This window comes from Scyliorhinus canicula, chromosome 27, assembly GCF_902713615.1.
Source record: "Scyliorhinus canicula chromosome 27, sScyCan1.1, whole genome shotgun sequence".
Taxonomy (NCBI): domain Eukaryota; kingdom Metazoa; phylum Chordata; class Chondrichthyes; order Carcharhiniformes; family Scyliorhinidae; genus Scyliorhinus; species Scyliorhinus canicula.
In genome coordinates this window covers 20152111-20167648 of record NC_052172.1, presented here as the reverse complement: position 1 = coordinate 20167648, position 15538 = coordinate 20152111, and the positions used below count along the sequence as shown (strand labels likewise).

Here is a 15538-nt window from a genome sequence, read left to right as displayed (position 1 = left end):
ACAGGATGGAAAGCAATTCTTTGCCAGAAGTCGATGAAATACAATTAATAATTGTCATTTATTTATCATTTTTCTTCAGCTGGGTGAGCAATACGGCCCCGTATTCACCATTTGGTTTGGCAGTCGTCCGGCAGTGGTGCTGTGTGGCCAAGATGTGGTTTCAGAAGCGTTGATCGAGCGAGGGCATGACTTCAGTGGCAGGTATCTCTTGCCTGTCTTCAGAAAATTGACAAATGACTACGGTGAGCAAACTTCATATTCTCTACTTGAATTATTATTGCTGCTTTTACTATCCTAATCACTGAAAATTTAAAATGAGCCCATTTGTCCACTGACTTTATGCTGGTGCCGGATCTTCAACTAGAGATACCTCATCCAATCCAATGTCCCCGCCTCTTCCCCTATCACAATAGTCATTTGTAGTAAAGCGTTCCATGCTGTACTAACCACCAGTGAAAAAGCATTTCTTAGAATAACTTGTTCATTCTTACAAAGAACAAAAGAACAAAGAAAACGTTGTACTCAAACCTCTGGAGTGGGGCTTGAACTCACAACCTGAAAGAAGAGAGCTACCCGCGGAATCACTGCTGAAACCTTCATGAAAGAGCAGATGGGCCCCCAGGATTCAGACTCGTCGGACGAATTCAGATCAGAATTGAGTTCCAATATTCATAGTGCGTGACTGTTAATCAGTTTGCTGTCATGCCTTTCTGTAATAAAGGAAGGCACTCTGGTTGCACAGTTAGAAGTTGTCAAGTGTATTGTGTTCCGGAGTCAATCTGCCCAAGTCCAATAGTTGATCTCTATTCAATTAACTGATCTCACCTGAAGGAGAGAATGACTGGCTTCAACCATGATGCTTCTGTTTTTATGGATAAATTTAGAGCACCCAAATCTTTTCTTCCAATTAAGGGGCAATTTAAGGGCTGCACAATAGAACAGTGGTTAGCACTGTTGTTTCACTGTTCCAGCGTCCCAGGTTCGATTCCCGGCTTGGGTCACTCTCTGTGCGGAGTATGCACGTTCTCCCCGTGTCTGCGTGGGTTTCCTCCTGGTGCTCCGGTTTCCTCCCACAAGTTCCGAAAGGCGTGCTGTTAGAACAAAGAAAAGTACAGCACAGGAACAGGCCCTTCGGTCCTCCAAGCCTGTGCCAACCATGCTGCCTGTTGATGTACCATCGATTGCATGCGAGGCGAGTGATTTACCAAAGTCTGGCTTCAATTAACTAGAACACAGCTCTGCGATCGTCTACAGTGGAAAGGGACGATCGTCAGGCGTTTGAGCATTTATACCTCGTTAATAGAGGCATGGTTAACTCAGCCTCTCGGCCAATCGGTCGAGAGGCACATGACCGACCAGGGCCAATGGTAAGCCGACGTTCTGGCCCAATGGCAGACGAGTATGCAGATCATATCATCACACCCGTCTAAACTTAAATCTTCTACACTTCCTGGGTCCGTATCCCTCTATTCCCATCCTATTCATGTATTTGTCAAGATGCCCCTTAAATGTCACTATCGTTCCTGCTTCCACCACCTCCTCTGGCAGCGAGTTCCAGGCGAGTTCTTCCAGTGATAATCCTAATTCTTTGGCTCCCGGTTCCTAATTTGGAAAGATGAGGAACATATCAGTCACCCAATCCACTGCTTCCAGCAAATCCTAGAAATATAGAAGCAGCATTTCTAAAACACTTTTTCTATCGTCAAGGCATCACAAAGCTCTTCATAACCTATTAATGAAAGTCCTTCTAAGTTGTGGTTTCCTGTTGTTATGCAGCAAAATACAATTACTTATCTACAAGTAAGACAATTCGACCAACAGTTAGCTGATAAAGGACCAGGTGTATGGTTTTCGGGATCTTCGAGGAATAAAAGTTGGGTGGAACACTTGAGGGCTACCCTGCACTTTGCTGATCATTGTCATGGATCGTTACATCTACCTGAATAAGAAACGGCCTGAGTACAACGACACATACTAAAGAGATCCTCGGAACAACAATAAAGTGTCAGACTATGTTTTTTCAAAAAGTATTTTTAATCACTTCCTTTTTCACATTTTCTCCCACATTTACACCCACCAACAAAACAATATGCAGTAACGAATACAATGCCAATCCCCATACCACCAACAGCAATCCCCCCCCCCCACCCACCAAAACCCCAAACAGCAGCCTGCATCTTTTTTTTTTAACGTCAAAATATTTTAATGTTTTGATCTTCCTACAGATAGAGATAGAGATAAAGACTTTATATCAGCACACACTCGCACACACACACACACACACACACACAGATGGATCGGAGATTATAGCCACCCCTTCCCCGAGTGCAGAGTTCTCCGTATTTCCAGATGTTGAGTGGGGGAGTGGCAGATGTGAGGGGGGGGGGGGGGTGGTCAGCTGGTTTGGTCAGCCCCTGGTTCACACTCTGGTATCGCAGAGTTAATGTAAACAGTGTTGTCCGCTGGCCTCCTACTCGTTCCTGGTCTCAGTGTGGCTGTCTCCAGCAACACATCCTGTCACACAGCGCCACACATCAGCGTGCAGCACACTCTCACACACACCCGCATACAAACAGGCACCCTCCGTCATCAATGTCCCTGTACACTCACTGCTGCATCAAGAGCCAGAGGGTGGGTGGGTGGGTGGGTGGGGGATGAAGAGAGGGGATAGAGAAGCAGAGGGAGAGGGGCAGAGAGAGAGAGAGAGCGGTCAAAGAGAAGGGAGGGGCAAAGAGGGAGAGGAGCAAAGAAAGAGAGAGAGCAGTCAGAGAGAGGGAGGGCAGAGAGGCTGATGGGGGGGGGTGCAGGGAGAGGGAGGGTAGAGAGAGAGGGTGGGGAGGGAGAGAGAGAGGGTGGGGAGGGAGGGAGAGAGGGTGGGGAGGGAGAGAGAGAGAGAGGAGGGTGGGGCGAGAGAGAGAGCGAGAGAGAGGGTGGGCAGAGAGGGTTGAGAGAGAGTTAGAGAGGGGTGGGGAGAGAGGGTGTGGAGAGAGGATGAGAGGCAGTCAGGTGTAGGCAGAGCGAGAGAGAGGTAGGGGCAGAGAGCAGGGACAGGTGAAGGTGAGGCAGCAGGAGGGGGGGGAGAGGCAGCGGGAGGAGGGAGAGAGGCAGAGAGTGAGAAGAATTGATTGCGAGATGAGAAATTAATTTGACTTTGACCAGATCTTCCCACTTCCACGCACTCCTTTCACCTTGGAAGCCTTCTTAGCGGATTGGCGCTGGCCTGGGGGAGCAGCCGGCTCCCTGGTCTCCATCACATGCTGTTCTGACTCGTGCACAGAGCCTCCAGTGGCTTTCAATGTCTTCTTCAAGTTTAACACCTCACTGTCCATCTGCTGCTTGACCTTTAGTTGATGCTCCTTGTACTGGTCAGCACGTCCAATCTGATCCTCAATGCCAATGAGGACAGCTTCACAACTGCTGCACCACTCCTGCAACGTTCTGGCCATCGAGCTGATGTCCTGGGGTCTGATGTCTCTTCCGATACTGTAATCAACCTCTAGCAGCTGGTTCCGCTGGTCAAGCTTGCCCTGCACCACGTCCGCATAGATGGCCTCAATGATGAGGTCTTCCAACTCCCGCAGATTCTTCAATTCCAACTCGAGGAGGAGTACAGAGTAGGGAATGGACTTTACCCTGGCTGCCATGCTGACGATAGATAAGTGCCTCATTTTGTTCTTTTGTGCAGCAGTTAGGGCAGGTAAATTGGCAGCATTGGCCATATAATCTGAAAATGTTCCATACGCGAACAGGCTGAGGAGCTGATAAGACGGTGCATAGGGGCCAGTCATTAACTCCTGGATGTTGGGTATCTCGAGGAACTCCCCGAAGACATACACCCCAGGCACCTCAAGGAGCTGATTGATAAGAGCTACGAGAGCTGCTCCTCGCACTGTCTTGGCGAGCAGGAGAAACTGCTCGAGTGACTGCCCACTCGCCTTCACCTCAGACGCCATCGCTTAACCTAACCAGGCCCCAGATGAGGCCTGGGCCTCTAGTACGCAGCTGGAGCCGCTTCCGAGGCCGAGGGCGCAGCCCGCATCTTAACATAAACAAATAACAAAAAGGAATCAGGAATCACCCATAGTCACCATTAACACAGACAGTCCCCCTCCCCCCAACCCCCCCCCCCCCCCCCAATGTTTGATGTTATCCAATTCGTGAAAGTACAAAATGAATAGCGCCCATGAATTGTAGAACCCCCCCATCCTTCCCCTCAGTTCAATCTTAACCTTCTCAAGAGTTAAGAATTCCAACAGGCCCCCCCGCCACGCCAAGGCACAGGTAGGAGAGGTTGCACTTCATCCCAACAGGATCCGCCTTCGGGCGATCAACGAGGCGAAGGTTACAACATCTGCCTCCGCACCTATTTCCAACCCTGGCTGGTTCGACACCCCGAATATGGCCTCCCGAGGGCCCGGGTCCAGCTTCATGTGCACCACTTTCGAGATTACACTAAAAACCTCCTTCCAGTAATCATCCAACTTTGGACAGGACCAAAAGATATGAACGTGATTTGCGGGGCCAACTTTCACACACATCTTCTACCCCCTCAAAGAGCCGGCTCACCCTCGCCCTTGTGGGTGATTGAACATACAGGCAGGCGGTGTATCTGCAAAAGATACAATTATGATTTTCCAAACGTGAGATAATCATTCATTCCAACCATGTACTTGTTTACAATGAGATTCTTAATGGAACATGTTATAATTGTTGGAGATTCCCCGGAGAGTAGATAATTTAAGATATTGGGGTGAATTCTCTGCCCAGTGACGCTGGAAATGTGGATCGTGATTGAGCTGAGCATCGGGCGTCTGCCACAAATCAAGATTGGTGCCGGCTGCCGAACCGACTGCCATGCTCCGGGGCCCCACTGGTGGCGACGCACCCGATGCCGGATTGCAGAACCGGTCTTTGCATGCGTTAGCATACCTTTCCATGACAACTGGTTTGACTCCTCAAACGTTTGAGAAATCTGTTACTCCTGATCAAATTTTAGTGGTGTCAGAAGTGGGATAACGGAGATAGAAGTTACAGACCTTGATTTGTTTTGTTTGTGAGAACACTGGGATTGGATAGGAAAAAAAGCAAGAACTGCACAGATACTGAGCGGGATCTTGACAGTTTAGCAGTTTTATACATGATCTGCATGTGGCTGTCAGTTTCTCCAATTATCTGTGGAATGAATCATACCCTTGTGGGTACGGTTCCCTGGTGCACACAGCCTTCCAGCACCATGCCCAAGTTTGTTCTTCGGATGAAGGTGGCAACAGTGAGACAGCAAGGCTGAGGGCAATAAAACTCAACCACTTATTTTGGAACCATAATCATAACCTACATTATGGACACTTTGCACCAGGAGTTCCTGGCAGCTGTATTCCTCTCCCTAACTCAGGGATTCTGAGGCCAACTGCAAGGCCCCATCTCACAACTCAAAAAATGACCGCTTGGGTGAGGTACTTGGAGGCTGTGGGAAAGAGGAGAAAAATATATTGAAAAATGTTCCGTATATTCTGTCTGCAGCAAATGGAAAATTTCACCCCCAAGTTATTTACATTTGTGTTAAATGTCTCTGATTCAGGAATTGCCTTCAGCAATGGAGAGAGATGGAAACAGCTTCGCAAATTCACTCTCAGCACCTTCAGGAATTTTGGAATGGGGAGAAAGAGTATTGAAGAGCGGATCCTGGAGGAAGCCCAGTTTCTAGTTACAGCTATCCAAAACAAAAAAGGTTTCTGAATAGAATACTGGAGGAATGTCATCTTGAAATCCAAGTAGAGATGCTCTCTTTTTTCAAGTTCCAAGCCAAAGATAGGAATGAAACCGAGGGATAGGATGCGACATGGATAAAATTATATAATAAAAAACAAAATTTTAAATATCCTTCACTTATTGATAAAGCAATTGGATAAAGAAGTGGGAAAAGGTGTCTGTTTATCCCTCAAGAGTCTGGTCAGTACTTGGGTGTATGGCAATTAACTTAGGAAATAGAAAATAGAAGCAGGAGGAGGCCATTCGGCCCCTCGAGCCTGCTTTGCCATTCATTATGATCATGACTGATCATTTGACACCCTATTGGAAGATTATGAAGTAAAATCAGTTACTTGACCCTAATTTGAATCCAGTGATACCCTCCCTGACTGGGAATGCAGGTAGATGGACACTGAAAGAGGACAGATTTAAATTCAGATATGGCGGCTCCCCTAATCCAAAAGCCAATTGTCACTGGGAGGAAATTGGGCCTCATTGTGCCTGTTTTCGGGCACAAAGTGGGGACAGAAAGTTTTGCCTCTGGATGCTCAACTGTAACTCGCCAGAAACATGGTGATGAGCTCCGAGGCCCAATTTCATACAAGTCTCAGACGTCCAGCGGGAACACTGAGCAGTTATCTATTTTGGCCCTGAAACGGGAATGAAACCAATTTACTGGCCACTGTTTACTTACATATTTCTGAATATTAATATCTATGAAATATTGATATCTTCCTCTGTTATTTGTGTAACACTGTAGACTTTTCTAACTGACCTTCTCTTTCAATTATATCAGATACCCCACTTAGCCCAAACTTTCTGCTGAGATGTGCAGCATCTAATATCATCTGTTCCATCGTCTTTGGAGACCGGTTTGAATATGAAGATAAAAGGTTTCTCACATTGATTGAGTTGTTTGCAGAAAATCTGAAAATTTTAAGTGGCCCCTGGTTACAGGTATTTCCCTTTCTTTTAAAATCATAATGTAACTGAAACTAACTTAAACTGTCATACTTGCAGAAGATGCTCAAATAATGGGAGTGGCAGAGCGAGGAGCAGCTAGAAATTTGTAGAAGGATTTAAATTGATTATTTAACTGGGAAATAAATGACATCGGCCCATCAAGTCTGTCTGCACTAACCCTCCGAAAGAGCACCCTACCTAGGCCCACACCCCACCCTATACCCCTAGCCCCACCTAATCTGCACATCATTGGACACTAATGGGCAATTTAACATGTCCAATTCCCCTAATGTGAACATTTTTGTACTGTGGGAGGAATCCGGGGTAGGTTGAGGAAACCCACGCAGACATGGGGAGAAAGTGCAAACTCCGCATAGATAGTCACTCGAGTCCCAATATAGTGAGCACCCATTCACCAATGACGTGACGGCTTAGAGGCTTATATTTGGAGCATAGGCATTTATATCTAGAGGTCTAGAACTTAACCAATTAGAAGTAATGCTTCAGCCAAACAAAGCCCTGGTTAGTCCACACCTTCAGTATGGTGAGCAATTCAATGCATTATTAGCACTGTTGCTTCACAGTTCCAGTGACCCGGGTTCGATTCCCAGCTTGTGTCACTGCCTGTGAGGACACGTTCTCCTCGTGTTTGCGTAGGTTTTCTCCCAGAGTCCAATGATGTGCAGGTTAGGTGAACTGGACATGTTAAATTGACCATTAGTGTCCAATGATGTGCAGGTTAGTGAATTCGCCCTCGGTGTACCCGAACAGGCGCTGGTAAATGAGGCCCAATGACACCATATGACAAGAAATCTAAGTGTTAATAAACATTTTGTTTGCCTTGCAGCTGTACAATAACTTCCCGACGATCGTGGATTTCCTGCCTGGGCCTCACAAAAAGCTCTTCCAAAATGCAAAAGATTTGATGAATTTTATAAAACAAGTGATTCAAAGTCACAAAGAAAGTTTGCAGAAAGATTTTCCCAGGGATTTTATCGACTGTTTCCTCATCAAGATGGAGGAGGTACTGGAAGGAGTTTTCTTTTTACTTTCGTACAGTTTCAATTTTCGTACCTGCTCCCCTAAGGTAAGGAGGGGTTTGGCTGGATGCTGATGTGGTGAATCCAACAGGTTTACACAAAGATTAACACCAGCTAAACAAGACCAGCATTTTGGGAACTAGTGTCGCAAATGTCCCGTTGACACCAATATATAAGCAGCTAAAAAATGTAACATATGGATTGATTAATAGCACAACCTGTATTTGAAAAGAAATCTGAAAGTGCCTTTAATATTTTAAAAGTAGATTTAATTTGTTTCAGGAAGAACACAAGCATGACTCGGAATTTGTTCACATGAACTTGTTGTGGACAATAATGAACTTATTTTTGGCTGGAACTGAAACAACCAGCACGACACTGCAATGGGCTATCCAGATCCTGGCAAAGTATCCACAAGTTCAGGGTAAGCAACATTACTATAAGAGGTTGGAGGATGCATTTCAACAGTCCAAGATGTGGGATTATAGTGTTGGGAGAATGGAACATTCTCATTTCGGAATCTAGAATCTAATTTTAACCTGGGGGCTGGACAGCGGCATGAGGCTTGGGACAGGAGGGAAGAGTTTACTACAACATGAGACCTTGGGAAGTTTTAATTTTTGTGTTTCATTCATTAAATGTTGATATGTTGAATCCCACCGAAAGCTGACAGTGCTGCCAACAAAGGCAGCAGTAATGAGCTGTATTTCTGGTAGCAAGTGAACATCACTGGGGATCTGAGAGAATGGTCCCCGCATTATACACATATATTACAAGGGCCGGTGCAGACTCGATGGGTCGAATGGCCTCGTTCGGCACTGTAAACTCTATGATTCTATGATACGTATGACCATACGAATTAGGAGCAGGAGTAAATCATTCAGCCCCTTGAGTCTGTTCCACCAGATATCATGGCTGATCTGATTGTTACCATTCCTCTGGTTGCCCCATATACCCTTGATGTGGAGATTCCGGCATCAGACTGGGGTCGGCACAGTAAGAAGTCTTACAACACCAGATTAAAGTTCAACAGGTCCAACAATCATTGGCATTCAGAGTGCAGCTCCTTCCTCAGGTGAATTCAGCTGCGCTCAGAAAGCTAGTGATTCGAAACAAATCTGTTGGACTTTACGCTGCTGTTGTAAGATTTCTTACTGTGCCCCATATACCCTTGTTAGTCAAGAATCTGTCCATTTCAGCCTCAGAAATATTGGAGACCCTGCCTCCACTGCTCCCTGGGGAAGGGAATTCCACACACTATCCACCCACATTGAAAACTTTCACCTCACCTTGTATTAAATGGGTGACAACTTGGGCGGGATTCCCCCAGTCCAGCAACGCTGGAATCGTGAAATGCGATTGGGTGGAGAATCACGCGTGAGACCAAAATTGTGGCCAGTGCCAGGCGCATGCCAGAATGCCATGCTCCGGCGCCTTGACAGTGGCGTCAATGCCTTCTACTCCACACGTAAAGTAAACACTGTCCGCATGTCATTAATAATAATAATCTTTATCCAACGTTGTCACAGACTTCGATCTCTCCCATTTTGAAGCGGGAAAGGACCCGGAACAGTGTGGGTCATACAGACTGATCTCCCTGCCAAATGCGGAAGCCAAACTGTTGGCTAAGATCTTGGCCTCGAGAAAAGATTGTGTCCCAGGCTGATAGGGGGGGGGGGGGGGGGGGGGGGGGGACCAGACGGGGTTTGTGAAGGGGAGGCATCTGGCGGGCAACATCAGAAGGCTACTCAATGTGATCATGATACCCCCAGAGGGGCGTAAGGTTGAGGTGGTGGTCGCCATGGACGCAGAAAAGGTCTTTGATCGAGTGGAGTGGGACTATATGTGGGAGGTCCTGGGGCGGTTTGGGTAGGGTTTGCGGACTGGGTCTGGTTGTTATAACAGGCAGCGGTGGCTTGTGTGTGGACGAACTGCGTGAGTTCAGATAATTTCAGGCTGCACTGGGGGGACGAGGCAGGGGTGCCCACTCTCCCCAGTGCTGTTTGTCTTAGTTGTAGAACCTTTGGTGATGGCACTGAGGGCCTCAGGGGTCTGACTGAGGGCCTCAGGGGTCTGACTGAGGGCCTCAGGGGTCTGACTGAGGGCCTCAGGGGTCTGACTGAGGGCCTCAGGGGTCTGACTGAGGGCCTCAGGGGTCTGACTGAGGATAGTGCAGCAGTGGGGAGTGGAGCACAGGGTCTTGTTGTATGCGGATGACCTACTTTTCTATATTTAAGACCCGCTGGGGGGATTGGAAGGATTATGGGGTTACTAGAGGAATTAGGTTGGTTCTCGGGGTATAAATTGAATACCGGCGAGGTACTCCACAGGCCCGGTAGTAGTGGCAGCCCTGAGGGTGTGGGGATGGTGGCGGCAGCACATAGGGCTGGGGGGGTGGGGGGGGGGGGGGGGGGGGGGGGGAGGACGCATTATGGGCATCGATAGGTGATAACCACCGGTTCACTCTGGAGGGGGCTGGATGGGGGTGTGGTCCTGAGGTGGCAGCGGGCGGGGATCGAGATGTTTTGTAGATCTTTTTATCGATGAGGGGTTCCCGAGATTGGAGGAGCTGGAGGAGGAGTTTGAGTTGCCAGGGGGGAAAGGGTTCCGGTATCTGCAAGTGAGGAACTTTGTGCGGAGGCAGGTTTTGACCTTCCCGCAGCTGCCGCTCCAGGGGCTACAGGACAAGGTGGTATCGAGAGCAGGGTTGGGGGAAGGCAAGGTTTCAGAGATCTACAAAGAACTGATGGAGTGGGAGGGAGCCCTGATAGGGGAGATGAAGCGTAAATGGGAAGAAGAGCTGGGTGGGGAGTTGGAGGCCGGATTATGGGAGGAGGCCCTGAGGCGAGTCAACGCATCCTCGTCGTGTGCCAGGCTCAACCTGATACAAATCAAGGTGGTCCACAGGATGCACATGACTGTGGCCCGGGTGAGAAGCTTCTTTCGGGGTGGAGGATAGGTGTGGGTGCTGTGTGGGGGGCCCTGCAAACCATGACCAAATGTTTTGGACGTGTCCGAGGCTGAAGGAATTTTGGCAGGGGTTTGTCAGAAGTATTAAAGGTGAGGGTGGTGCCGAGTCCAGAGGTGGCGATCTTTTGTGTGTCGGACGATCCGGGAACCCAGGGGGTGAGAGAGGCCTATGTTTTGGCCTTTGCCTCCCTGGTGGCCCAGAGACGGATCTTACTAGTATGGAGGGACTCGGAACCCCCAAAGTCGGGGGCCTGGGTTAGCAACATGGCGGGGTTTCTCAGTGGCTGCAGGGCCACACCATAGGAGGATGTGGAGGAGGGCAAGGATCGGCCGTACATGGGGTGCGGGCAGGCACAGGAGGCTACAAAATGTGTGCGCCAGGGCTGAACAGTCTAATTGCCTCCAGGTTCATCGACTAGGGGCCCCAGCCAGCAGCACAGACATCCAATCCCAACCTCACAGCACCCACTGTCACCACCCCCTCCCATGAACACCTCTCTCTTGCAATCTCCTCTGATATTCCTAACTGCTCCACTAGGGTTGGTGGTGTGGGGGTGGTTTGGGGGTGGAGAATAGGGGGGGGGGGGTGGATGTGTGGGAGTGGTGACACATGTGCCATGGGGAACTTCACTCAGCGGGGTCTCACTTGCTCACCCGATGATGACCTCCTCCTAGGCGACTATCCTCTCTCTGGGCCTACTGACCAGGTGCAGTGCACTGCTGTGCTGCAATGAGCGCAAAGTCCCAGTCACGGTCAAGACCATCGATCACTACCTGACGGATGAGCCCAGCAAAGACAGAGTCACTTTCTTCGAACCAGCCAAGTGAAATCCAGATAAAGGCCTTATCCATTTGCACAGTGCCGGTCGCCCTGAAGTTAAGTATAGGTCATTGTAGCTGATAGGTGTAGTTTAACTGGTAGTAGATATTGTGTTTGCATGTCGACATAACCCTTATGTATGTAAATAAACCATCTCTTGAACTAACTAGCTGGTTGTGTGGTCATTTGATCGATATAAGGGAAGGCTTGTGGTTCACCAACATTATTAATAGAGCAACAGCCCGGTCGAGAGGATTCTCCGGCCCGGCCCAGGGATGGGAGAATTCCGCCCAACGACTTTTCCCGTATCCCAAAACTATACGATTCCTTACCTCCTTCAATTTTTTTTGCTTAATCCTAAAATCTTCAGGCTTTATAGAGCCAAACTTTGTGTGCCTAATCTTGGATTATGGGCATTGATTTCTACCGCAGGTTTCTAAGTGAAAATATATTAAATAAGCACTTACTCTCCAGTAGTCTTGAACCAATATCTTGTAATTGGCTAAGTCCATCAAATACACTGGCAGTCAGGTGAAGTAGTAGTACAGGCCACAATGTGCAAAGTGTCACAGACGACAGTGATGTTTGTAAATGAAATATATTTCACAATTTATAACTGTCTTTCTTTGTCCTACCAGAAAAAATTCATGGAGAGATTGATGAAGTTGTTGGATCCTGTCGAAGACCCACTGTTGAAGATCGAGCAAAAATGCCATATACAGATGCCGTTATACATGAAGTTCAGCGATACATCGACCTTGCTCCCATGAGTCTTCCACACGCTGTGACAAGAGATGTTGAATTCAGTGGATATCTGATTCCTAAGGTTGGAATCAAAACCATTATTTATATAGTTCCTCATGATAGCAAAACAGCAATTTGTATTATGGAATTGCGTTTCAAACGCTATGACTATTATTATTCGGGAAATTGTAGTAGATATTCCTTGCCATCATTCTCCCACAAAATACACAAAGAGACACATAACCAGTTCTTTGGTTTATGATTATTTTTGTTAAGGGAACAATATTGACTGGAATACCAGGAGGAAATTTTACATTGTGAGGAGGTATTTAATAGCACAGATACAGGGAAACTATGTCCTCTGATGGGGAAATCCAGTACCAGAGACCAATAGACTTAATATTAGAGCTGGACCATATGCAAGTGAAATCAGAGACAATCTTTACACACAGGATCGTGGACATCTGGAATTTATTCCCCTAAAGGATGTGGATGGTGAATCAATTGAATTTTCAATGGAGCCGGATACATGGAGTTGATGTATAAGTTAGCCATGATTTCATTGAATGGCAGAAGTTTAAAAAATACAATTTTTACAGAATAACAATTTAATGAATAGTGCACCTGATATTTATATGTTGTGCAGTTTCTTATTTACATACTTTATAACATACATTCCCACCCATCCATCCTCCCCCCCCCCCCCCCCCCCCCCCCCCCCCCATGTTCCCATTGACAGTCCCGTCTTCTGCCCTGGGTGCCATTTTACTGAGCTCCGCTCCTCTTTTCTGCAGTTTATGTTGTGTCCTTCTCGGTTCGACTGGGGGGGGGGGGCTTCCTGCCCCCACTCTTCCTTCCTTTTTCCCCATGTTTCACTCTGTGACACCCTTGGGTTCCCTCCTTATCTCCTCCCCCTTCCCCCTTTGCTTCGCCTCATTGTGTGCATTCTTGGCTACTCTCCCCCTTCCCCCCTGTGGGATATGCATATGCACAGTGATGTATATAGTTATCTATTAATGTATATAGTTATCTAAATGACCTTCAACCAGCAGGTTGAGATCCACCATGTGATTCCACAGATTGGCAGTTGGTGGTAAGTCATACTTGAGGACAGTCGCATTAGAAGTAGCTCCAGGAGAATTCACTTATTCATTAACGTTTGTATTGTAATTTGTTAGTTATCTTTCCACCTGTTCATTTTGTCAATAAACTATCGTACGAGTAAAGAACTAGATGTTCTGTGTGCATCTTTACAATGGCCACAGCACAGAACATAACATGGTACCAAGAGTGTTGAACAATTGAAGATACCTCTGGAGAAGACAGGACAAAACAGACCGAAGAAAGAAAAAAGAAAATTCTTCCACCAACCTGATAAATTACTGGCAACTGGAGCTCAACGCACAAAAAGACTGTGAAATTTGAGATGGGAGGTCTGAAGGCATCTCACCAGCTTCAAGTCACTGGTAATGTAGATGAGAATTGGCAAGTTTTGAAGCATCAATTTGAACTCTATGTTGCAGCCCTTGGCCTGCAGGCACAGCCTGACGAGAAGCATATTGTGTTGCTGTTCATAGTAGCAGGTCTTCAAGCCATTGAATTTACAATACCTTTGCATTCGACAGCGAAGCAAAAACAAAACCTTCGATGAAGTAATAAAATACTTTGGTTGACATTGCTTCCCAAAAAAAAAACTTTTCAAGCATTATGGGTGTGATTGTCCGCTCCCCACGCTGGGTGGGAGAATCGCGGGAGGGCCGCTCTGGCACCCCCCGCGATTCTCCCACCCCCCACAAAATGGCGTGTCTCGTTTTGTGACACGCTGCTCGGAGAAGCCGAGCGGCCTGACGACCCCGACGGGTTCACGCCGGCGGCAACCACACCTGGTCGCTGCCGGCGTGAACAGCGCGCGACAGGTAAGTGTGGGGCCTGTGGGGGGCGGAGAGAGGATCGAGCACCACGGGCATGCTCGTGAGGGGACTGGCCCCTGATCGTCGGGCCGGCGTCTCTGAGAGATGCACTCTTTCCCCTCCGCCGCCCTGCAAGATCAAGCCACCACGTCTTGCGGGGCAGCGGAGGGGAAGACTGCCAACTTGCGCATGCGCGGCTGACGTCACTTAGGCGCCGCCGGCCATGTCATTCTCGGTGTGCCGCTTTGACGCAAGCGTCAAGGCCTGGCGGCCGAGTTTCCCGCAACGGCGCTCCTAGCCCCCCGGGGGGGGGGGGGGGGGGAGAATAGGGGGCGAGGAGCGGCCTCCGATGCCGGAGTGAAACACTCCGGGTCCTTTAGAGGATGAGAAGGGAGTTTTAATAATGGGAAATGAAGAAATAGCTGAGGAACTAAACAGGTTTTTTGGGTCGGTCTTCACAGTGGAAGACACAAATAACATGCCAGCGACTGATAGAAATGAGGCTATGACAGGTGAGGACCTTGAGAGGATTGTTATCACTAAGGTGGGAGTGATGGGCAAGCTAATGGGGCTAAAGGTAGACAAGTCTCCTGGCCCTGATGGAATGCATCCCAGAGTGCTAAAAGAGATGGCTAGGGAAATTGCAGATGCACTAGTGATAATTTACCGAAATTCACTAGACTCTGGGGTGGTCCCGGTGGATTGGAAATTAGCAAACGTGACGCCACTGTTTAAAAAAGGAGGTAGGCAGAAAGCAGGAAATTATAGGCCAGTGAGCTTAACATCGGTAGTAGGGAAGATGCTGGAATCTATCATCAAGGAAGAAATTGCGAGGCATCTGGATAGAAATTGTCCCATTGGGCAGACGCAGCATGGGTTCGTAAAGGGCAGGTCATGCCTAACTAATTTAGTGGAATTTTTTGAGGACATTACCAATGCAGTAGATAACGGGGAGCCGATGGATGTGGTATATCTGGATTTCCAGAAAGCCTTTGACAAGGTGCCACACAAAAGGTTGCTGCATAAGATAAAGATGCATGGCATTAAGGGTAAAGTAGTAGCATGGATAGAGGATTGGTTTATTAATAGATAGCTAAGAGTTGGGATAAATGGGTGTTTCTCTGGTTGGCAATCAGTAGCTAGTGGTGTCCCTCAGGAATCCGTGTTGGGCCCACAATTGTTCACAATTTACATAGATGATTTGGAGTTGGGGACCAAGGGCAATGTGTCCAAGTTTGCAGATGATACTAAGATGAGTGGTAAAGCAAAAAGTGCAGAGGATACTGGAAGTCTGCAGAGGGATTTGGATAGGTTAAGTGAATGGGCTAGGGTCTGGCAGATGG

At 47.8% G+C, this 15538-nt stretch overlaps 2 protein-coding genes across 5 annotated transcripts in view; one reads left to right on the top strand and one right to left on the bottom strand.

Annotated features, from left to right (window-relative positions):
* Positions 1–15538, top strand: part of LOC119957951 (cytochrome P450 2C15-like) — a 47137-nt gene that overhangs the window by 21173 nt on the left and 10426 nt on the right. For all 4 annotated transcript variants that reach the window (XM_038786173.1, XM_038786174.1, XM_038786175.1 and 1 more), the window contains 6 exons: positions 80–242; positions 5579–5728; positions 6545–6705; positions 7559–7735; positions 8034–8175; positions 12180–12367. In XM_038786173.1, the coding sequence (XP_038642101.1) occupies positions 80–242; positions 5579–5728; positions 6545–6705; positions 7559–7735; positions 8034–8175; positions 12180–12367 (981 nt within the window). The remainder of the gene's footprint in view (positions 1–79; positions 243–5578; positions 5729–6544; positions 6706–7558; positions 7736–8033; positions 8176–12179; positions 12368–15538) is intronic.
* LOC119957956 (COP9 signalosome complex subunit 7a-like) lies at positions 3099–4021 on the bottom strand. The gene has a single exon (XM_038786184.1). The coding sequence runs from the start codon at positions 3951–3953 to the stop codon at positions 3141–3143; it is 813 nt and encodes a 270-aa protein (XP_038642112.1). The 5' UTR covers positions 3954–4021; the 3' UTR covers positions 3099–3140.